This window comes from Sturnira hondurensis, unplaced genomic scaffold (assembly GCF_014824575.4).
Source record: "Sturnira hondurensis isolate 20B ecotype Veracruz unplaced genomic scaffold, ASM1482457v3 Scaffold0010128, whole genome shotgun sequence".
NCBI classification, from domain to species: Eukaryota; Metazoa; Chordata; class Mammalia; order Chiroptera; family Phyllostomidae; genus Sturnira; species Sturnira hondurensis.
In genome coordinates, this window is record NW_028082759.1 from 9,775,737 (window position 1) to 9,800,122 (window position 24,386).

Below are 24,386 nucleotides of genomic sequence, written 5' to 3' on the forward strand. Positions count from 1 at the left end.
CAGGGCAGGATAAGGAGGGTCTCCACTCTGTCCTCAACATCTGGTGGCCTCCTTTTTCTGTCTTGCCTTCCTTGCAGCCGTGGGGGTAGGTTTTATGTGGGCAGAAGACATGCTCCAGGTGACCACAGGGAAGTAAGGGGTGCCATGGGGAAGTCAGGAAGGGGTACGCTGTTCTGTGGAGACAGATCCTCCAGCTCCCCTCTCTTGTGTGGGGTTCTGTTGACCTCAAAGGGAACTTGGGGCGCACTGTGTTCCCATGGGCTTTCTCTGAACCCATAGCCTGCTGCCGTGAGGAGAGCACCTTCCCCTCACACAGGTGTTGGACAAACATTCTCCAGGAGGAGGGGAGTCAGGAGTTGGGGAGGAGGGAACCCCCTGCAGACTTTGGCCTTGGGGGTGACATCATGGGCCCTCAGAAGCAAATGCATTTTATAGATCCAATAAATTCGACACAGCCTGGCTCTTTGACGTGCTGTCAGGTGCCAAGGAGCCCGACCTTGCTTACTCTGCTAGAAGCGGAAATGGAGGCAGAGCCGGGTTCAGTGACCTGTCCAAGGTCACACAGCCAGATAGGGACGGGCTCTGGGTAAGGACCCACTGCGCCGAGTCAGCAGGCCACAGTGGAGCCTGCTGTCCACCTGCCTGACGCACAGTGGTCTCTACAACTTCTTGGTGAGCCTGTGCCCCTCACTCGGCCCCCTGAGAAGTTGCCAGGTGCAGCTCTGACTTAGACAAGTGACAATGGCAAATATTTACACTATCTTAACATATGTCTCATTTACCCCTCAAAACTCCTCAGAAGTCACACAGGGTCCCCAACCGGAGGTGTTAAGTACTTTGCCAAGGTCACACAGCTGATAAAGGGTGGAGCAGGAAGTAGCCTAGCTGCCAGTGGCGGTCAGGCACCCAGCCCATCCATCTCTCCAAGTTTCCCAGGACGTGTTGGGGTCCTTTGCAAATCCAGGATGTGGGCTCATGTCTGAAACGCCAGTGGCCGCTTCTCCCTGCCCTCAGTACCCAAGCGGGTGGCTTAGGGTGCCCAGGACCGAAGACAGCAGCCCTGCAACGGGGCTTTGGCCACCCCAGAAGGAGCTGCCTTTCAATGGGTCTGAGGCTTTGCCGGGTGGCCATGAGGTTCCCATTTCTCCCGATATAAAGCATAGGCTCACTGCCTTCAGTGGGGAGCCCTGGGTGTCGTCCCCTCTCCCTACTGAGGCCACGCCCAGGCAGAGGCAGAGACCCTCAGTGAGGGAGGGGCTGTGGGCAGTGGTTCTCAATCACCCGTTCCTCTGGGACACAGGGCCCTGAGTCTTCCCCTCACCCACCCGATGGCCACCAGCCCACATGTGCTCAGCATAACCTCAGCACTGGCCCTCGCTGGATCCTGGGGGGCTCCATCGGTGAAAAGACACCCACCCCCCACCCCACCCCCAAGTTCACAGCCCAGTCTAGGAGTCAAGGGAACAGGACCGCCTGCTCTACAAGGCAGGCGGGGATCAGTGTGTATAGCCCTGTGTGCTCTGAGAGTTCGGCAGTGGGACGGCGGGGGGAGTTCAATTCCCATAGCACAAGTCAAGGGGAGTGGATGGAGGGAAGGAGGCACTCCACCTGGACTTGGAGGGTGGCTGGGCTCCCAGGGTGGTGGATAAGCCGCTTTGGAGTGAAGGCCTCCTGTCCCAGTGACTTGTTCCTACCCTGCTTTGTTCCTACCCTGCTTTGGAACAACACAGAATGAGATTAGTCCCACCACCAGGCTTTTATTGCCCTTTTTCAGTTAAACCACCTTGGTGGCCTCGCCTTCAAGCTGCTCATCCTCGCGCACGGTGCCCAGAGCTTGGCTGTCCCAGCCGTTCTTCTCCTGCCCGCTCCAGCTCACTGAAGTTCATTCTGCAAGCTGTCCCAGGGCTCAGGACGGAACAGAAGTGGACTGACCCTCTGGCCCTCACACTGGGTGGTATCGCTCCACAAATGTGGCCAAAGCTGTGCTTTGTCAGCCACGGGAGACCACCAGCCCCCACCCTTCCCTTTCCCCTCTCCCCGGATGAATTCCTCCACTGAGAAGTGGGAATGACAAGTTCTGGGTCACTGGGACAGGCGGTGTGTACTGAGTAACTGTCTGCAAAGCTGTGAGCTTCTTGGGAGAGAATAACGAGCTGGAGTTCAACCCATTATGAGCCAGTTGAGAAAAGCAGGGACTTGGGAAAGAGCTGACAGCATTGAGCATCTTGTCTGGGTTCTTATCTAGTGACTCTTACTTCTACTGTGTGGGAGTCAAACCTGAACTTGGGAGTAGGAGACTTTGTGGGGGTGGGGAGGCCGTTCTGCTGTCTGTCTCTCATTCGAGGCCAGAAGCCTCTCCTGCAGGCAGCCCTCCTCTTCTCTCTCCTCCCTGGTGGTGAGTCAGCTGGTGGGAATCACTGGTGTCCTGGGAAAGAGGAAAATGCAGCTGACCACGGAGGCTGACCTTGCTGTTCAGCCACAGCTGAATGGAGGCACTGTTCTTTCTGCCGGGGCCACTTCCAAGGCCAAACCATCATTTGAATCCAAATATAGCTCAAACCCCCTGCACTGCACCTGCCCAAACCCTCAAGATGGTTGTCCCCAAAAGTGGTAAGACTTGTCCAGATTCTCTCAGCCATTTTCCCAGTCTGATTTGACAGTTTATGGCCTGAAGCGGTGAAAGGTAAATTAATCTATGCTGACAGCTTTGGAAAGCACCGGGGCCCAGTGCTCCTTCCCGAGAACACCTCCACACTCTAAAAGGGGTGGGAGTGGAGGCGGGGGCTCCTTCCAGCGTCCCTTCTTCTGCCTGCATTCTGACTGCTGCAAGTGAGCATGCGCACTGCTCCCAGCCTGCACTGAGTCAGCACCCTGGAGAGCTGCGCCCCACCTCCTTCCTGAGTGGTGAGGTCAGCACAGATGCTGGCCTGCCTGGCCCCAGTGCACAGCGGGAGAAGGAACCGCAGCCACCAGCCAAAGCTCCCAAGAACTGAGTTGAGGTCGTACTCTGGAAGGCTGTAGAAAGCCCCAGAACCTAAGGGGCCCAGGGAACTGGGCTCCAAAGCACAGCTTTGCTGACAAAATCTCATGGTGGATATTCAGATGGCTGTGACATTGTTCAGCACTTATTAGCAAGTTGCTTCATAGACACTGAATTAGGGCAGCCATTGCAAGACTCATGAAGCGTCACTTCCTCTCTTCCACGGGCGCCGTGGTTCTGAAAGCTCTGATGCTGCGTCACCTCATGGAGAGCTGCAGACTCATGGGAGTGGCCAGGCATAGGGTCGCAGGCGCTTCTGTTTTAAGATGCAAGTCAGACCACCTGCTCAGGTTCCACTGAGGTAGCCCTCCCTCTCACCGGATGCCGAGGGCAGACACATGGTCTCTGCGCCGCTTCCCCAGGAGAAAACACACCTGTGCTCCACACCAGAGCCCCAGCCTCTGGCCTCTCTCCAGCCCACCGGTTCTCAACAGCAGGGTGAAAAATGAACCACGGGGCAGTTCCTTACAATGCAAATTTGGGGGCCCTACCAGAAAGATTCTGACTTGATAAGGGTCTGGGCTGGGGCCAGGAATCACCCACAGCTGCGGGGGACTCTGCTGCTCACTGGAGCACACCCCTTTGTGAGAAAGGGGGCTATTGGGTGCTCCATACTGTCCGAGGCCAGGGGCACCCCACAGAGCTCACCCCCTGCTGCGACTATCCAGCTGCCCCTGAAGCTGCCCACTGACCCAGGCCCTCGCTGTCCTTGGCTCAGGAGGCCATGGCCCTGGCTACCCGGGCAGCCACCCCACCGCCCTGCCATCTTCTCACTGGTTCTTGGGAGGCTAAGGCAGTGGGGTTGATCCAGCCCTCCCCCTGGGAAGTTGAAAGCAGAGGGCTGCCACCCTTCTGTAGGGCCAGTGTGCTCTCTACTAGAGGGAACAGACAACAGGTCGTTTCTAACAGAGAAATGGCCTACGCCCACTGGGCTTGGCCAAGCAGAGGGGAGCCCCCGTGTCTGACCTCAAGGGTGGCCAGGACTCTGTTCACCCAGCAGAGGACAGTGAACATTACTGGTGCTCAGGTGGCACAGCTGTAGCCTCTACGTGATGTCCCAAAGCAGGGGAGGCACGCTCCTGGCACCCTGGCATTTTCCTCTAGAAACACTGCTGCACGTGAGGAGACGTGGGTGCCACAGTCTGCCCGTGGATGGGTGAGTGGGTCCCCAGCAGGCTGTTCTGGAAACCTGCCTCTGGTGTGTGACATCGCTGCTCTGGGAACGTGTATTCCGAACTCCTCAAATCTCACTGCTGGCAAACCAGGCAAACACCATCTGCCTGTTGAGTTGGGGACTGCTTTTCATGACTCAGCCCTTGAACGTCTTTGAGGAGGCTGGGGCAAAGCCCAGGCCCTGATTCCAAAGGCATGAGCGTACCTCAAGCAGAGGCCTCACTGAAAGGCTCAGCCATCTTCACCCCACAGGCAATCGGGTGGTTGTGCCAGGTTCCGGATGGGGCTCCAGGTGGGCCCCCAGCCAAGCACCCACGAATGAGGAGACTGCGAGGGCTGCTTGGGGCCCTGACCCATCTCTCAGTGGGGTCCAATTTCCCTACCTACACACCAGGAAGCCAAGCGCCCGCTTGCAGAGCTCTGGCCTGGAGGACAGAAAAGCCATTATCTTCAGCCACAGGGATGTAGCTTTTGTCCTCACTCAGGTGACCCCGGGAGCCCTGGGACATTGTACCGGATGATGTTTGCAGATGAAAAGCCCCGCAGTGAGAGGTTGCGCTGGGTGTTGAACCCTGCTGCAGACTCAGCCCCAGCAGGGCACCGTCACCCCACTGCAGCCCAGCAGCGTGACTCTGCAGACCCACTGTCTCCCGCCTCGTTTGTGCTCAGGGCACAGTGTAAGGAAGTACTTATGAACCCGATGCAATGTCCATTACTCATGCCTCATGCTTGTATGTGTTTGGGCATACATACCAAACAACAAAAATCTTTTGGGTAGGGCTGAAGCATGAAGCAAGGCAATCATGAAGAATTAAGAATAAAGTTTAAGTTTCCATAGAAAACTCTGAAACTGCAAAATAGCATCATTGCCAGAGGGGAGACAGAAGGATTCCAGACCCTCTCACCATCACACACAAATATTCAGAATCTGGAACCCACAATCAAAAAACGGTCCCTTTAAACTCAACACGTATCTTCGGGTGGAGTACTGGCAAACAGGGTCCTTGTGAAAGCCTTTAGCACAAGAGAAGAGAGCTACTTGCGACCCACTTCGAGCACAGAAGGTCTTAGCAGGCAAAACCAGGCTCTCAGGGCCACGAGGCAAGCAGCGACTCACAAGGGCGTTGTCATCTGCACTCTTGTCCACCGGTGCCTGACCCAGGGCTAATTCCTCTTAGTCTAACCCGTTGCCAGATAAAGCAGGAGAGTAGCCAGGACTAAAACCTGATATGAAACCCCAAGGTATGAGGTGGGTCTTACTCACAACCCCACCTTCCTTTTCAAAGAAGCATCAACCCTGCATTTGAAACAAAACCCCACCTCCCTCCCTCTCTGCTCATTCCTCAGGCAGCTCTGAGGTGTGCTGTGATTTCTCAACAGTGTCCTGAGCCAAAACACATGAGGACACACAGCGGCAGATCCAGACTTGCCGGCCCCGTGGAGATTACACAAAGCTCGGCCCCAAACGCGGAGCCTTGTGAGTGTGTATGAGCTGCTGAACATTCCACTGAGGGCCTGCAAGTCAGATGCGTGCCTGCCTGCGTTCCCACAGGCCTGGCGCAAGGCCCTCAGTTAAGTGCAGGTTCTGTGCTACCAAGACACACCAACGGCCTAATTCTGCCTCTTGAACCTTTTGAGGACAAGACTGTTGTAGGCCAACCCTCTCGTACCCGCCATCTTCTTCTCCTGCCAGGATGTCACCCACAAAAGTCCAGGATTAAACACAATCCCATAAACAGGAGCTTTATTCAACTATGTGTTACGTAAAAGAACATATAAATGGACCTTTAAATACATTCAGTTCATCTTAAGACAATTTTATATAGAAACTTATTTACATTTCTCCATTATATACTTAAATTATCTTTCCAAGCTTACTACCAATAAAAGGTAATAGAATGATCACCTGCTCGCACAGATGCAAATGCAGAAGCTGTCCAGGGGGCTGAGTAAAATAAAACACCACTTCCCAAGTTATTAAATTTCAAAGCAACAACTTGTTCTGGAGGTGCTTTCTTCTGACCAGGCCTTTAGTGAGGCCCCTGCTGTGCAGGTGCTGGGGGTTGCCTCTGAGGGCAGGGAGGGGCGCTTGGTTGTTTTCGATGACGACTCAGGGCTGTTGGAGCTAGGACCCCTGGAGACCCATCTGGAGGCCATGCCCAACCTCTGCAGACTGGGAAACAGGCTTAGGGAGAGGGAGTGGCCTGCCCAAGACACAGTGTCAGCGGTGGAACAGGGACTTGAACCCTGGTCCTCTGAGTCTCACATAGGAGTCCTGACTCTGTCATTATCCATAGATCCACAAACTTTTTCTCTCTTCCACCCATCTCCTGTCCCCCCATGGGCCCTATGTTTTGAATGCTGTTGTCTGTGTGGTGAAACACAGCTCAGGGTTCCCATTACCTGACTCTGCGGAGCCCTGGAAACACCCACTCGGAGCTATTTTTACAAGAGGTTGGTGTGGTCAGGTGCCTTGGTCTTCAACCATCAACTTTACCCTTTTGATTTAGCTGATTCATCCAAGGTGAGTTTCCAATTAATTTGGTTGGAAGGCAACATCGTACAGGAAAGAGACTGGAGTACATCTTATTTGCCTAAACCCCATCTACCACTGTTGGATCTGAAATGGGGTTTTCACTAACAAGTGACCAAGAGTAGAAACCAAAAAAGCTTTAGTTTCCCTGTTTTCCTACTAGTCTCAGAGAGAAGTTGTGAACTGGGGTCTGGGTAGAAAAACTACGTTTTCCCCTTTCTTTCGAATGAGGCCTTTCCCCCAAAGCCTCATTTTTCCTGATGATATAAATTCTTCCAAAAGTAGTCTCATTTTTTAGTCTGTTTTTACAAACTTGATATGGTTTTTCTCCAGATTTCAAAACCACTGTCCCAAAGAACAGACATCAACATTGAAAAGTATCCCTGTTCAGACAGACTCCAGAATCAAGGTCACATCAAAGGACCAGCTGGGAGCAGGCGAAGAGGACGGGGAACAGGCAGGTTCACCCTCACCTGTACCTGCAGGTGAACCCAAGTCACAGCAGCTTTCGTCAGTTGTACAACAGACAATACACGAATAGGAAAACAAGGAAGGGGAAAGGTGTGATCAGCTGAACAGCCCCCAATGTCTTAAGACCCAGCATTCTCCCAGGGGCTGCCACTCGCCTGCATCCTTGCAGTGCACATCCCCGAGTGTACATCCCACTGTCCACAGGGCCACCGACCCTGGAACTCGCAGGAGCACCAGTCTCCGTCCACAGGTGTCTTTCCCTCCTGCTCACACTCAAACCCTCACCCAAAATTACGCAGGTAGAGGTGAGCAAGGCACAGAGTCTTCCAGGACACAGTGCCAACCCCAGAACACCAAGGGCTTGTGAAGAAGTCCAGTTGCCAGCAATGGACGGTGGGTGGGCAGGTGGAACCCTGAGGCCGGGGAACGCAGGAAGATAAAAACATCTTCATACAAAGCGGACTCTCTTCTGCCTTCTCCCCTCCAGGAAGCGTGCGCTCTGCAAAAGGAACCAACTAAAACACTGAATTTTTATATTAAAAAATAAGCCCATGATGTATAAAAACTGGCCAAAATTCCTTTTTTTGCTCATTATGTAAGAATGCCACCTTACACGCCCGAGTCTTTCACCGGGCCTTTGTCTGGGGGAGAGGGTGCACGTGCACAGCCGTCCCGCATGTGCGTGCAAGGTGGAGACCGGGGCGACCGGGGACTTGACAGCGGGCAGCAGTCCATGGGGCAGGTGGTGCAGTCAGCGACATGAGCACTGGCCAGTGGCACCAGTGATTCACGTGCTGTGGAACAGAGACATGGGGTGCTGGCCCTTCACCGCAGTCAGTCCCGGTGGAAACCCCAGGAGAAGAGGGCACAGGCACTGGTCACTTCCACAAGGGATTGAGGATCTTCCCCAGTGTGGTCCGACTGGAGTCTTTCTGTCTGAAGGAGGCCCTCTCCCCGGTGCCCCTGCCCTTCAGAGAGAGCTCCGTGTTGGCACTGGGACCCTCAGGAGACTCCGGGCACTTTCTGGAGGCCCGGGTGCTGCTGGCCCGCCGCAAGGTGCCACCCTCCCTGGGGCCCGCGTCGTCGGAGCCGCTCTTCACCCTCAGCTGCCGGTGGGAGACTGCCCGAGTGAGGCCGGGGGCCTTGTTCACAGGGAGAGAATCTGTTTTTATGCACCGAGACGAGGAGGCCACTGTGTTCCGGGCAAAGCTCGGGACGTGGGGGGCGCCGCGGGAGGCGCCGGGGGTGGGTGGAGGGGGCTTGGGCTCTTCCTCTGGGCTCTCGGGGCCCGGGGAGCTGGAGCGGCAGATCTTGTTTTCCTCGGATTTCTGTCGGGGGACGTTCCGGAGGGGCTTGGCGCTGGGCTTCTTGAGGGAGCCCCTGGGCTGCAGAGCGGGCTCCTTCCCAGGCCGGGTGCTGCCAGACCCGAGCCTCGCTCGAGGTGGCTTCTGCTCCTCGGTCACCTCCCCGGGTCCCTTTGAGGACCTCCTGGGCGATGTGTCCGATGTACCCTTTACAGAGTTCCGGCGGGACCATGGCGCGTCGGAGCCGCTGCTGCTGGGCGGCTCCCGAGGGGGCTGCTTCCAGCCCGCAGAGCCCCTGCTGGCCTTGGAGATGTGCACGACTTTGCGCATGCTCTCACTCTCAGAGGACGTCAGGGTCCGCACGGGCTTGGCCACCGCCCCCTGGCCTCGTGGGGCGGCCCCAGGCTTGGGGGCTCCCTGGGACGCCTCTTTGAGGGAGTTTCTCTTTAGTGCCACCCCATCCTTCCCTTTAGAGAGTCTATCCCTGGAAAGACCACCCTTGCCTCCAGGCCCACTCTTTGCAGATGTTGGAGCAGAGGTCTCTTCAGGGGGGTTGGAGACAGGGTTGGAGGACACTTGGCTACCACTCTCCCCTACCCCAGAGGACACACAGCCATCCTCCTCACGCCTCTCCCCTGCCTCCCCACCACCTGGCCTGGAGTCAGTTTCCTCAGAGCAGTCCAAGGTCAGCGAGCAATCGGTGATATCAGAGATGCACGACGGAGGCCCAGGGTCTTTGTTCTCAGGGTTGATGCTGGGCTCATCAGGGCCAAGCCCATCACCGTCCAGGGCTGGAATGAGACCACCCTGGGCCCCCACGCCCACAGACGTCAGGCTGCTGTCACCAGCGCTGGTGCTGAGGGGCTGCGGGGCCCCATCCTCTGAAGATACCAGTTCCACTGGGCTGAAGTCGGACAGGTTCTGCTGGGGTGTCTCCTCTGGGTCCTTGGGAACCTGGACCTCGAACTGGGCCAGCCCAGTCACCAGCTCATGCTCCTTAATTCCAAGAGTCAGTGGCGAGAGTGGAGGGGACCAGAGAGATGTCAGGCCCACGGGCTCGCTGTTCCTTTTTTGGGGCACGCTGAGTCTGCCACGCCGGGGTCGAAGCAAAACCGGAGCAGGCTCTTCGATCTGGGGGACGAGGAGCTGGCCACACACGGCTGAGGGTGGGTCGGGGGCTCCCACCTCACCCTCTGAGGCTGGAGGCCTGTGTGTGCGGTTGGAGTCCTGGTCCCTTGGCTCCCTAGACTCCATCCAGGCCACTGTGGGCTGGGCCTGCCGGGCGCTGTTCCAGGGCAAGCTATTGAACTTGTTGGGGTCCTCTGGAGTGCCCACAGAGCTCTCCAGAAAGGTCAGCAGCTCCCGGTCAGCGGTGGTGCCCAGGGAGAGGCGGGAGCGGCGGGTGTTGGGGGGCCGGTAGGAGGGGCTGACGGGCCTGCGGTGCAGGAAGGAGGGCAGGTCCTCTGCACCCTTCTTGATCAGCATCTCCACGTCATTCTCACTGCTGCTCCGGCCGAATCCCATGAGCTCCCCAGCAGCCCAGGAACGCCGCTTCTGCTCCTGCTCCTTCCGCCGCAGCTGCCTTAGCTCCTGCACCTGCCGGTTGTGGTTGTCCTGAACAAGGAGTGGAGAAAAGCACAAAGATGCATCAGACACATGGGACTGTGTGCAACTGCAGAGCCACCTATCCCAAGACCTCAACGAGAGACACATACATGTGTAGAGGAGAGGGCTGAGCCATGGGTGTCACTGAGAGAGACCATGTGTGTTTACATGTGTGTGGGGGGCAGGGGGAAGGCTAGGTCTTCCTGGAGCTATGTGGGGGTGACCAGAGGAGCCCACTACACCTGAACCCAAAAGTCTGTCTAAGGGTGTCATCAGACCCTGGGGCCCCACTCCCAGCTTTGCAGTCAAGGCACTGTCCCCTCAGTGTGGGCTATGACTCCACATGTGCCTGTGACCTCAACTCTGAGGAAACCCGATTTGGTTTGTGCAATACACACATGCACACACGTGTGCCCCCGTGCAGCACCTTCTACCTAACAAGGATGTGGATGTATAAACATACACCCAAGATATTAAGACAGGCCTTTCAAATCTCTGTTCTGATTGCTCCCTGGTAAAAAAACAACGAACAACAACAACAACAACAACAAACCACCAGAAAGGCCAGGGCGGCTCCAGCCCTCGTGCCCCATGCCCTTCCCACCATCAGAGAAGAGGATTTGCAAGGCATATCCTTCTACCTGCTCCACACAGCCAGCCCTCCACCAAGAAAATGGAACCAGAACAAGCGCACTCAACAAAGTACACGTTACCGCCTGGCCATGCACTTTAAGTAAATGTGTGTCATGGAAGCACAACCCAAATCTGTCACTAGGTCGTGAAATGCTTTGTACTTGAAAATCAATATCCTCAAGCGGTGGCCGTTCCTGTCCGAGTTTCTGGGAGGCCCTCGCTCTGGCTGCCTGTTCGGGAGGGTAGGGCGGCCCTTGGCTCTCGGGGCAGCTGGGCTGAGTGTCACACAGGTGGCCTCGAGAGCCTACAGAATTCTGACGGGAGCCAATTTGGCATCTCCCACCCACCACCGCCTTCCCTGCGGAGCTCACTGCTTGGACAAGGGAGAGTGAACGTGGCCAGAGGCTGAACCTCCATCTCTTAGCTGCACAGAGGAAGGAAGAATCAAGAAATAGAGGGACTCTGGCCTACCCACTTAGGGGCAGAGAGAAACTTGACCAATCCCTCAAAGAAATTTGGCTGCGGACACATCTGCTCCTGAAACACAGAGTCAGAGATGATGCCCACGTATGAGGGGCATCGGAAATGAAGGGAGGGAAGTTGTTTTGTTTCTAATTGAAATGAAGACCTTATTTGCAAAGCCAAGCAACCCAAAGAGTTTTCTGGCTTCTGCAACGAACTCAGATTATCGGAACTTATGGTTGTACTCAGACCAGCAACAGCACACCCGCCCCAGATATCTGAGAATTTCCAAGTCTGCTGTGGCCGAGCACAACAGGGTTCCCATGGTGGCAACCCCTGGTGATGGCTATGATGCTCCAACCACTGAGAGGGGCCTTCTGGTCCTCCCCCTGCAGCAAAGGTCTCCTGGGAGGGGGATTTTCTCCTGGGGAGGAGGCGAGAAAGACCTTCAGGGCCTTCACAGAGACTTTTAATAGTGTGACTACCACCATAAATAAACCTGACTGACAAATGCTTTTAGGGCACTGAAGTGAGGGTTGGGATGAGCCTCAGAGTCTCGGAGGGCAGGGGTGGCAGAGCCACTTCCCCCAGCCCAGAGCCCGGCGACCCTGCCTGGGCCTGACGCACCCCAAACCCCAGAAACGCTCCACCATCTTTCTGCCATGGGCAGAGGGCTGGGTCTAGAAAGAAAAAAAAAGAAGTAAAAAAAAATCCAACAACTCAGAGAACACAGAGATGCCACCTGCCGTACCTTGACCGCTTTGCTGAATTTGATGCAAAAGTCTCGAAATATCTGAAGGCATTCATCCAGTTTCATGGTTTCTTTGTCTTCGCAGAAAAAATCTATAAGGGTGTGGGCCTCCTCCTGGAGCTCTTGTTTGCAGCGCTCCAGTTCGGTCAGCTTTTCCAGAGCAAACTGCAGGAGAGCAAACAAGCACACGCGGAGGTGAGCAGTCAGCGGACGGGCTGGTGCCCGAGAAGGCGTGCTCCTGGGCTCAGTTTCAGGTCTCCGAAAAGGGAAGGTTTATGGCAAGTCCAGTGCGCTCAGAACCAAAAGGAAAATAAAATAGTTCAAACCAAATACAACCTGCGGGAAGCAAGGTGAACACCTGTGTGGGGCCTTAGCCTGCAGAACGCCACTCACAGCCTGTTCACTTCCAATGTCACTGAAAAGTGACATAGGTGAAACTGGGTCCTATTCTGGCCAACAGCTAACTTTAGGGTTCCAGAAGTCACTTGATGAGCTGTTCGGTTGACAGGGAGGTTAGATTTAACCCCAAATGAGCAGGACCGAAGCCCTCATGCCCGAAGGCCCCAACCAGGGCTTCTCATCCAGCTGCTTATCTAAGTCAGCAGGGGAGCTCTGTCTACAGTTCATGACTTTTAGTAGCTCAATTTGAGATGGACTCATCATCAATATCTTATTAAAACTCCCCAGGAAATTCTGAGAGGTACCCATGGTTAGGAATTAGTGCCCTACCCAAATCTGTCCTCTTGACTTCTCCACTGTCTCCTGATTCTTCTAGGACAAAGCCTCCAAGGCCCCTACAGGTTCAGGTACGGCCTCAGCAATGAGGTGAGAGCAGCATGCTTTCCTCCAACGCTCGCCAACCCTCTCAGGATGGGATCTACCAGGGCCAAGGGGCACGGACACACTTCCCTGCCGGCGCTTCAGGGACAGCTGATGCTGAGCCGAAATGAGGAAGCAGCGTGGTCCGGGGGCCAGAGCCCCATGGGCACTGAATACGGGCCCCCTGCTGAAGTCTCATGCCGCTCACTGTGCTTATCCGACAGAGGAAGGCATGGAGTGTATCACTTTATGAAATCACATGTATCATGTGTTAAAGAAGGCTTATATTTGAGAAGCTGCCTTTTGAGTGGGGGGACAGGCCTAGGAAATGGTGAAGTCACAGGTTGCCCACTCTCAAGGAGTCAAATCGCTGCTTGACACGCCTGGAGAGCTACAGAGCCTGAAGAGAGCACCGAGAAGACACATTGCCTCCTGCTCTCTCCCTTAAAAGCCTCTTCTTACACCAAACATACTCAAGAGGTTGCAGGAACCAAAACTATTTAGGAAACCAAATACCAGAGAAAGTAACCATCTGAGTCAGTAGCCCAAGGCAGTGCATGCATTCACATCGTGTTTTTCTTTACAGAGAGAAGGGTATTAATGAAAGGCCAGATCTCTGCCTGTCATTCTTCCACAGAAGGAAAGATGGATTCTGGCCAAGAACAGCTCAATTGCAGAAAAATAGGACTCTCGACAAGAATGTACATAGGCGTTTACTCCATCTCATGTATCTCACCGTTCGAGTGCGAGGGGACTGCGGGGACAAGGGCAAGGAATGACTTATATGCACGGCAGTTACCCGCAGGACTCGGGAACGTGGAATACCCTGAGCGTGGACTTGACAAGTCACCTCGCTCGGAGTTAATCGTCAGAAGTTGCTTTCTGAGCAATTTCACGACAGGGCCAGGAACACCGGTGACACAGGAACGACAACCAGTTAGCAGGTGTGGTAGCAAATTCGGCTTTCCACCTCTAAGTTGTCTGCCGTGGACTGAAGTTCCAAACCAGTTTCCTTGGTATTTCTTGCCCACTTGGTCAAAAGATGGAAAGAGATCTGTCGTTTTTCTGCTCAAAAACCTCTAGCAGTTCCCCGCAGCTTAGGGCACAAAGCACAAAGTTTGCAGACTGGCATTCAGAGCCCTTGCTGGCCTGACCCTAATCTACCTTAAGAAATTGTGTCTTGCCCTGGCCAGGCGGCTCAGTTAACTGAAGCCTCATCTCTCAGTCCCGCATACAGGAAGGTTGTGACTTTGATCCCCCACCGGGCACATGAGGGAGGCAAGCAACAGATATTTTTCTCTCACATGGATGTCTCTCTCTCTCTCTCTCTCTCTGCCCCACTTGCTCTTGCTAAAAATCAATGAAAACATCCTCGGATGAGGATTAAAAACAATTTTTTAAATTGTATCTCCCCCATTTCAAGAAACAGAACTTAAGAAAGAAAACTAAATGGCCAGGTGGACATTTTTACTTAGAGAGACAAAAACGACTACCAGAGAGAAGTGCTGAGCGTTAAAACGAGGTTGCCTTTGAAGAGCAGCCCAGGGGTGCAGCCAAGACAGAGCTGCTCCTCATCGTAAACCTTTCTGCTCGGCTGCTTAGCACCCGATACTAACATTTGATTTGACGTGAGAGCAGGGGAGTGAGGCATCCGGAACCCCCGACTTTCTGGATGTGCTTCAACTGTGGGCACGTGCTCACCGCTCAGCGTTTTCCCACCTGCTGTGGGGTGCCTGTGTGCTGGTGTGGTTACTCTTTGAGAAAAATCTGTGCCCTTTAAGGGGAAAATCAGAGGCTGCTTATATGTAAAAGAAAACATAGGACACGTTTAATAATAGACATAAAATCCCAACAGGGCCAAACAAAATCCAGTGTTCACTGATGGAAGCTGAAGCTCATAATTACTGCAGCTTAATTACGAGTCAACGAGTAAAGACTTTGGTTGGAAGGGCCTGGGGAGCACCGGGCCCCTTCCTGGGGCCGAGGGCAGCCCCACCACCGCACTCGCCCTCCCTCCACCCCCAGCACTGACATTTAAGGTGGCATGCCACCTCCCCGAGGACTGAAAGCAGAAAAAGGTGCCACTTCTTTTTTTTAATGAGGCAGATAAAAGTATGTCAGACTGTGTGATCAGTGAGTCACAGGGAGCTGCCATAAACACGTCCACTCAGTGGCTTTTTGTTGTTATTCGGGGCAGCTCCTGCCTCACCCTGCTAGGCTGATGCATTTCGGGTGGTGATAGGCACGGCTACCACGTTCTGCTGCTCTCATTAGAAAACATGCCAAAACGCGGCTTGTGTCTTCAGTAAACACAAGCGAAGGAACAACAGCCCAGGTTCTCAGGTGTCTTTACGATTCCTGTGGAACTTCGTTCTGTTGTCCAAGATCGACGGGGAGACCGGAACCCCTAAACCACAATTCAGAACCACAACTTGCGTTGCCAGGGTTAAGGAGGCACCATAAACGGATACCAGTCCACGGCAGTGCAACGCGACCGTGAATATCCAACAGTGACAAACTGCGGCCCACCCCAACAAGTACCTTAGCACGTTTAGGCCACAGTCACTGCCTTTTCCTCAAAAACAACCCAGCAGAGAACAGGCACTGAAATACGAAGTTCCTTTACTGACTGGGGGGAAAGATATGAATGGGAACCTGCTGCTTCCCCAAATACACTCGTGCAAACCTAACCAGCCTCGGAAGAGCCACTGCGAGATGAAATGAAGGGACTTGAGTCACCCACAGACCTGAAGGAAATCTTGCATCTGCTGACAGAGCTCATCATCCCGCCGGATGTTCTCCTTCAGTGATCTCGTCCTGACAAAGAGCGAGTGCAATTCTGCCTCCGTGTTCTCCAGGGATAATCTGGAAGAAGAAAAAGGACAGTGGGCCGTTGGCCTCAGAGAAGCCATGTGTCCCATGGGTCCGTCAAAGAGCTGGTCAACCTTAAAAAGAGAGGGGGAGGGATGCCTGAAAGTAATACAAAGTAATATCGAATGTAAAAAAAAAAATCCACACACAAACTGGCTGTCACATACCGGTGTGGATGCAAAAGCGGTTACCAGGGTCCCGCTGCGTTGTTCTAAGTAAGACATTAAAGAAATTGGAGTGGGACAGAAACAAAACCAAACGCAAGGGGAGGGAGCCACCACAGTTGCACTGGCCTACCCCTGTGCTCAGAGCTTCCTCCTGGGCTGTTTTTTTAAGGTCAGAGGCCTTCCTAGAGACACACACCGGTCAGAGAATGGGCTGCATGTCACTGTGTCCTTGCTGGTGGCCCAAACCGTGGGCCTTGTCTGAACGTCCTCATGCAATAAGCATTACAAGCCAAACACCCGCGGGGCTCAGACACAGTTTCCTGTGGCCAATAAACAAAAACACAGAAACACTACGAAAAGCAAGGCAGCCCATGTTGCTGATACTCCTGTCGTTAAGGCTGCCATAGAGACACTGAGCTGACATCATGTCACTTGACACTGACAGCCAGAGTAAGCACTGTATTTACGAGAAAACTAGCAATTCTGCAAAGGCTTTTGTTACATATACCAAATCCACATCAGGAGACCATACATGATGTTTCTGTCACCCAGGAAAGTGAGGAGATGAGCCCCCCAAATCCAGGGGGAAGTCAATTAGCAAATTCATATATTAGGATGCTTTCAGGATGCCATCGTCAATTTTAACTTTTCTTTATGCAGTAAATCTTCCACCTTTAATGGTCGTTGACACCCGCCTACAATCTGTTGGAACTTTGCCTTCCACTTCAAATAAACTGACATTACCGAACAGAATTTTTTCTAAGACAATAAATAGCTTGCTAAACTTCCCCATCTAACTCTGTCCAGAACTGTCAGTTCAAAAATGTAATGGCTATTTCTCTGTTTCTGTCTCTTGGTAACATTTCTATACTAGTCGGAGGAAAAAAATATTCCTACACAAATTTCTTATAGTAATTCAAAACCCAAACAGCCTGTATCTTATAAGAAAGGTGCTCATTCTCTTGGGGGGATAATCTGGTGATTCGTAAACATGAACTATGAGCTGTTCACACATTTGGACTGATAACCTCACTCTGGGAAAGACATGTGACCTGTGTTCATAGCCATAACTCTGAGGCACCAGCCAATGACAGGGCTGGGCCTGAGAATCAACGTTTCACGTGCTCATGCATGTGGTCTGTGTCCTAACTGGACACAGTCACTTGGATAATTAAGTATACGCAATAAACTGTACTGCACATAAGCCTATGAACGAGGCTGGTGGTGTGCGGAAGCCAGATCACAAGAGGCAACCGCAAGCACAGGCATCCCTTCCCAACTCCACTTCAGTAACACCACGCCAGCTTGAAATCAGCCACAGCAGCAGTGTTTACACCTCGGAAATCGGCAAACAATACAACTCAGAACTCTGTTCCCCCCTGAAAAGCTGGGTGGTTTTTTTTTTGCACATTTACCGCTTTGATGCAGGGATGTGCACTGCAAATTTAAAAACAGAACCGGAGATGGCACGCAGACACAGATTACAGCTACACTAAAATGCACACCTGCAGCAGGATCCAAGCAAATCAGTGTTACAAGTAGAGCTTTATGCTCGGTGGACACTTTCTCTGTAAAGCTGAGTGACTAATTTAAAACAAAATCCTTTCACGGCCCTTGGTACCCTTCCAACTTCTAATGTGATAGAAAATAAATGGACCATGTTAGATTCTACAAGGAAACAAACACGGAGGCACAGTCCTGCAGGTGGGACTGGTGATGCACCGGCTCCCGAGGTAACAGGCTGTGTTGTTTGAGCTCTGTCTGTTGGGTGTGGAAGGATTTGGAGTTCTTAATCCATATTTTTTTTACACTGATGATATTCATTGGAAGAGATGGCAATAGGTCTTTTTTAGGTTAAAATAAGGATTAATTTTTCAACACCCTCCAAATTCCAAAGGTGTACATACACACCTCTGTAACTAAATGAAAGAAAGGTGTGAAACTTCAACAAGACAAACTTTTTAAGGTTCACACTTGAATCCAGATGCTATAAAATAGTCATCAGTTTTCATAAGAAGGTAGTTAAAAAGAAATTCCTTAAATCTTCACAATTCACTTTCAGTCTTCCTAGCTTACCTAGCAGCCTCCTGAACATGATGCAATTTTTCAGAAAAGTGGAGAAGACCATCATCATTCTTTTGGGCTTCCTGGAACGAAACCAGAATTTTCTTATTATACAGATAGAACTGGAAGGAAATAATTTTCTCAGGGCTTAAAGGAAGCGTAAAATCAGCGTTCCTGTTTTTATGCTTGACACTTTCAAAGCAACTCCCTGAACTAGGAGCTCTGATATTCTTAGTAAGATTTACCAGAAAGCCACGACTCTCGAGATATATTTGACTTCCAAGAGCAACTGATTCTGACATGGAATACGATGAATGTGCCTGGAAACTCAGTGGAAGGAGGTGGTGGCTGAGCAGTGCCCATTGTTTCCCAGAGAATCCAATACATCCTGCTTAAATACCGCCCATACCTACAAGCATGCCTTCAAATGACTGAGATACCTCCAGCTGTTAAACCAGTTTGCAAGCTGAGTTTAATGAGACGGTGCGCAAGCCAGGAAGATTCTGGATTCTCTACCTGTTCACAGGGCATGAGGAAGGCAGGTATAAGGGAACCAATTAGCAACCCTGGAGACTTCCCCACATGGGCAGGGACCAAGTCACACAGAGCACACCTGGATACACAAATCTAAAAGGGCTGCCAGAAGACTTCCTGCAAGGTGCGTGGGAGGAAGAACTTATTTTCTGATTTTAACGTCCTGAAAATTAACTTTTCAATTAGTCCTGAGGTCAACATGGCCTCCATCTTCTGAAGACTACAGTAATAATTGAATGGATTGTTTATGGAGAATGTAATACATGGGGAACATCAAGCTAAGCACTTGATGGGATTATCTGTTAGCCCTCTCGGTTACCTGGTTTTGCAGTATCATTCCCCCATCACTAGATAAAGAGTTTCAGGATCTGAGGTTTAAATAACTTGGGTGAGGAATTACAGCTAATAAACCAAGTCGAAACCTCAGTTCTGCCCTGTTCTGAAGCTCCCACTGGAAACCAGCGCATGGCGTAGCTTCCTCCCCAGACTAAAGCTCCAGTCTTTGTATTTGCTGTCAAAACAACACAGCAGGCCAATGAAGGGAAAACAAACCAGAACAATTCATTACTTGAGATAATTTCACAACAAAGAGATAACTGTCTGTGGCCGATTTCTCACTCTGTAACTAGCTCCTTCAGCATCACAGAGACCCAGTCAACAATGGAAGTGATGGAAAGGGCTCGCAAGTCCAAACCCCAGGTTGCTGTGAGGCACGCTCACCCATGCTTCACAAAGGGAAAAGGGGAAGTGATCTTTTTTAAAAAAAATATTTTATTTATTTATCTTTAGAGGGGAAGGGAAGGAAAGAGGGAGAGAAATATCAATGTATGGTTGCCTCTGTCAAGGACACACAATATATCGTGTGTCCCCTGCCGGGAACTAGCCTGCAACCCAGGCATGTGCCCTGACTGGGAATTGAACCATGATCCTCTGGTTTGCAGGCCCATGCTCAATCCACTGAGCCACAGCAGCCAGGGCAGAAGTGATCTTTTTAATGGCCCTGAATCACTCACTCGTTACAGAGAACTGGTCAAATATCTCGTCAATTCAACATCAGAAATGTTTCCACACCTAGGCCTCTACTTTCCATCCCTGTGGCCATCACTCTAATTCTCAGCTCTCATCACTGAATTAGTGTCAACTGCCATGGAGAGGAACCCAGGTTCCTAGTTCTCTCACCAGTCCAACGCACCCTCCACATGGCCTTGTTTTCATAAAAACAAAAACCCTACTTACACCATGCTATACACACACTCTGGTTGGCCCCGCACCACTGAAGCCTGAAATCCAAATTCCCCTAGCTTGAGGATCTGAATCCCTCATAATCTGTCTTCATCAACCCTCCCCTCACTCACCCCACCACTTCACTCCCTCCAGTCCTCTAGCCCTAGGCTCAGCTCCCAAATTTGCAAACAGTGCTTCTGCACAAAGAACCTTCCTGGAGCCCACCTTGCCCTTTCCTAATTCTGACACCGCCTTACGCCTTGGGAAAAGCTGCATGGCCTGCGCGGGGGTTCACACACCTTCTCTCTCCGCATTCATCACTCCCGTACCTGTGCAACAAAGTGCAGAAGGTTCATCCCAGGTTTGTTGGCTTTCGTGTCTGCCAATTTGAGCAGAGAAGACAGTTTAAATCCTACTGCGTTGCCAGCATATCCTCCCTAAAAAAAGACAAACCAGAAGAAAAAAATACACATCTATCTTTAGGCAGACCAAGACAGTTGAAAACACAACATTTTCATTTTTTTTAGTTTTACTCACTGCATTCATGATATTTCCCGCCTGTAGCACCAAGTGTAATATCGAATGTAGCTCCTCACAAGACATGAGCTCTGTCAAAAAGAACACACCACGGGGCCTTAGAGAAGTCTTCAGCTTAAATGCAGAAAAGACAGCAACCAGCTACCACATCCAAGTTCAAGGGTGTCTGAAGCAAGGTCTGACCCTGAACTGCATTCAGAGACTGAGAAATTCAAATAAAGCAGCACATCTATGGTGTCTCTTAATGCAGGACTGGTTACTACCAGTCCACATCCTGGTGTTGAACTGGGAATTAAGTATGAGCAACACTTCAATATCATAAAATACTTCAATTCTAAAATTGTTCAAGTAGTGGAAAATGCAAAAAGCCTTACACAAAGCAGTACACTGTATTATGGGAATAAGTTTTCTCTCAGCAGTTACTTCTTTTTTTCCCCTTATATCCACTAGCCTTTGACTACATGTATGGAATATGCAAACTAATAGTGAGCGACATTTTGCGTAGGCCATGAGCCATGAGGAGATAAAAAATAAACAGGCTGGTATGACATGTAAATAAGTTGCAAAGCACCAACCCTTAGGGGCCAGGCACCCAGAGAATCTTCCTATTTTATTTAAAACTATGCATTTTATTTGGATTGGCTTAAAGGCTTAAAAAGAAACTTGTCATTGCAATATATTGGTAAATTACTTCTTTAATTACAGAATCTTTTGTATACACACCTACACGAATCATTGTTAAATACGCAATTATCAAAAATTGTCCATGTATCTGGAAGGCTAAAAAAGTTTGATGATTAAAATGCAGTATATCTAGATAATATATAAAAGGTCACCTATTATATATTTTTACGTTAATATTCTCCCTGAAGCCTGGTATTACTTTAAAAAAATTGCACTTGGATCACTGCCTACACCGTGCTATCTAGGGGGGCCAGTTCCTGAAGGGTAAGCAGATAAGACACGTCTGCGCCGCGCACACAGGTCTGCCCGCTCCCTGTGAAAACATGTTCTTCTATCTCCATTGGAACAACCCCTCTGAAGTCACTGCAAAAGCCTGGTCTGGAAAGAAGTTTTAAAGGGCCTCTAGACTGAAAGAAGAAAAATTCTAAATTCTCAGTCTCCCTTCTAAAATGAAGAAAACTGTAATAGGCTGACAGGTCGGAGCACCTAAAAGGGAAACCCAAATAGGAGTGGGCAGTTCTGTGCAATAAGTAGAAATCCAGAAAGTGACTGAGAGGAAATGAGGGTGGCACTGCTGAATGCTGGGAAGTGTGAGGGTCGGGGAGGGCCAGAGGCTGCCCTGGAGAAGAAAAGCAGGCAACCGCACCTGGGCCGAGTCTGCGTGCTCAGGGTCCCAGCTGGCAGAAAGCCCAGCTCCCAACGCCGCCGTGGGCTGAGACATTAGAGCAACTCTGAGCAGCCTACCCAAGCTGGGTAAGACAAAACATTTGGCAAGTTGTTCAAAGAAATGGAAATGGCCACCTCACCCCTCCCACAAGTAGTGAGCCCACCGGTTGTCAGAATCTGGAGGGAGGCGGGTGGGGTGGGGGAGGGGCGCCAGGAACCCACACAAGAGGGTCACACTGGGTGCCCAGGAGACGTCAGGAGGAAAGGGGGTCTGCTGGAAAAGCAGGGTCCTAAACACCAACAGAGGAGAGACACGGCTGGTCCAAGGGCGCGTCTACACACAGGCACCCGGACCACACACACACACAGGAAGCCTTCAAGAGGAATGAGAATGAGCTGCACACAGCAAGGTTCATACCAACCTGAAAGAAACCTTCTCTTGGGAGGATAATATGCTAATTAATTGATCAATTGATTAGTCAATTAATTAACTAATTGGGGAGGAGTAAATGTAAATAAACCTTAAATGCCATCCTTAGTAATATCTCATTTCCCTTTTTAGGGTGCCCCAGAGATAGGACTTTGCATTTCTAATTTCAACTGAGTAGTTTTTAAAAATAAACGGCTACCCAAATGAATAAAAAACCACTTACATGAAGCATCATGAATTTACCTACCTTTTATAGCAGTTCTTAGAACTGTTATATCCTTGTACAGAGAAGAACAAGAGGGCAAAAACTCTTTTTTTAGCACCATGGCTTCAATCCGAAGCGAATAGCTGAAAAGTAAAAATCAAAGGATAAAATCTGATGTCACTGGTCGAAAAACCTCAGCCTGTAAAGAACAATGACCCAGGGTCCTTACTTTGGCACCTGAATTAAGCAGTGCAGAAAGGAGTCCGCCAGCGACAGCTTGCACACATCGCCACTAAATGTTTTCAATTTCTGTATCTAAAAAGACAAACGGGAAAACGGGGTAGAGGGAAATAAAACTTAGGATTACAATGTACCACGATTTTACATTTCCTCTTAGAATTCCTGTAAGCAAATAGGAGTTCAGGGCTAAATTCAAACTGGTAAAAGTGGGGACCTAAGAAAGACAGGAAAATAAATCATCACATCTAGTAGTCTGCTTTGTAAAAGCAGAAACATCAAAGAAACAAAAAAATTAGAGAAGAGCCTGCGTCACTTGCGTGGGTGTGAACAGCCCCACTCCAACCAGAGAGCTGGGGTCCTCAGCAAGGCTACTAAAGGGAGACTGAGAAAGGCTGTTCTAACAAGGACAGTTTTCTGCACATTAGAACCTGGAAGGGAGACCACTGCTTGGGAGAAGAAAAGAGAGACTGAGCAGTCGTCATAATATGGCCCTTAAGTTGTAAGTGAAAAAAATATATTATTTTTTAGTATTTTGGGCTATAAAATGCTTAGACTGTCTAGGGTCTAATGTAGATCTTTCTGTGGTCAAGTCCCCTTCATTAACGTTACAGGAAGGGACCACTGTACTCTGAGGAGGGTACCCCCTGCCTCTCCAGTACAAAAATAAAAAGGGACATGGCCTAACAGAAAGGTCACTGTCATGAGACCCCCCTATGAAAGAAATCAGGCAATACCAGAGTAAATACAATAGGATCCCATTCCTATCATTTTATTTTTGAAGTGCCGACCACCCACCAGCCTCTACGCACAATCATACACAGGAAAAGGCCTAAAAGGCCTGCCTACACTAGGGATAGGATCCCAATGATAATTATTTTCTTCTGCTGCTTGCTTTTATTGTCTAAAATGTCTACAATGAACATGTATTAGTCTTGTAAAACATTAAACTAAAAGTTATTGAATACCCAAAGATTCTTCCGAGTATAGGAAAGAGCTCAGAGTTCTGAGACAGGCATGTAGCCAAACGGCCAAGCCGGTGGGGATGGAGGCGAAGAGAAAGTTCTCTTCCACATTAGAGAGCGAGGCATGACTTCCCGACACGGGCAGAAAAGTGGACTAACCTGATGGCCAAAACACCTCTCCGTCCACCGAGTCTTCCAACAAAAACAATTTATGCTAAGCAGGGCCGAAGATGTCTAGTAAAGTAGACAGCCTATCTTTGCTGCTTACCAGCTTCTATTATTCTTCATAAATCTCTCTCATCCACCCCCAGACGATGTTGGCTGCCCACAAAAATAATAAGATTTTTAAGCCTCTTGAAAAATGGGAAATGATATTCAAAACCACAGAGGGAGAAGTATTTGCAAAGATCTGAAGATCCACAAACCGAAGTACCTACACCAACCCCCTGAAGTGACAAAGGTAACAGTGCACACGCACAGCGCAGTTTTGATCTGCTCCGTAAGACTCTATTTTCTTCTTCCGATGGACAGAAAATAGCCATTGATAGAACTGCACTATTCCCCCTACCTTTGGGCCCCCAAAGTGATTTTTACCATTTTGGGTCTCACTAAAGGGCAGATGGAACCTCTGGCTTAGCTAAGCCCAAATCAGAGCCTGGTTTCTGAACTGAGAAAGCTACAGGGTGGATGCTGATCCCTCCTGAGCGAGCCTCACAATTCACTATATATGGATGGGGGCAGAGAGAGGCCATACCTTTTACAAGACCATACACGCAGCATGTGCAAAACTGCTGGAAATAACAGCATTTTTCTGTCTGAAGCGTTAGAGCAAGTCATGCTAAGGAATCTTGTAGATGTTTTACTTCGACATGTGCTAAACTGTAACTGAGCAAGGATTAATCTCCTTCACTTAGGTAAAGAGCTAAAAATGTTCAGATTTCAAGAGAATGGTGATGAAAAGATAGTATTTGATTTAAATGCCGAGTACACAGTTCTTAATTCCATTTCAAA

General features: G+C 50.6%; 1 protein-coding gene across 3 annotated transcripts in view; it reads right to left on the bottom strand.

Annotated features, from left to right (window-relative positions):
- Positions 1-5,952: 5,952 nt before the first annotated feature.
- The window catches only part of FHDC1 (FH2 domain containing 1), a 37,738-nt gene continuing 19,304 nt past the window's right edge, over positions 5,953-24,386 (bottom strand). For all 3 annotated transcript variants that reach the window (XM_037058375.1, XM_037058374.1, XM_037058373.1), the window contains exons 5-12: positions 22,403-22,488; positions 22,216-22,316; positions 20,189-20,259; positions 19,981-20,088; positions 17,906-17,976; positions 15,539-15,656; positions 11,973-12,137; positions 5,953-10,135 (exon numbers count right to left, since the gene is read on the bottom strand). In XM_037058375.1, the coding sequence (XP_036914270.1) occupies positions 8,096-10,135; positions 11,973-12,137; positions 15,539-15,656; positions 17,906-17,976; positions 19,981-20,088; positions 20,189-20,259; positions 22,216-22,316; positions 22,403-22,488 (2,760 nt within the window). In that variant the 3' untranslated portion in view covers positions 5,953-8,095. The remainder of the gene's footprint in view (positions 10,136-11,972; positions 12,138-15,538; positions 15,657-17,905; positions 17,977-19,980; positions 20,089-20,188; positions 20,260-22,215; positions 22,317-22,402; positions 22,489-24,386) is intronic.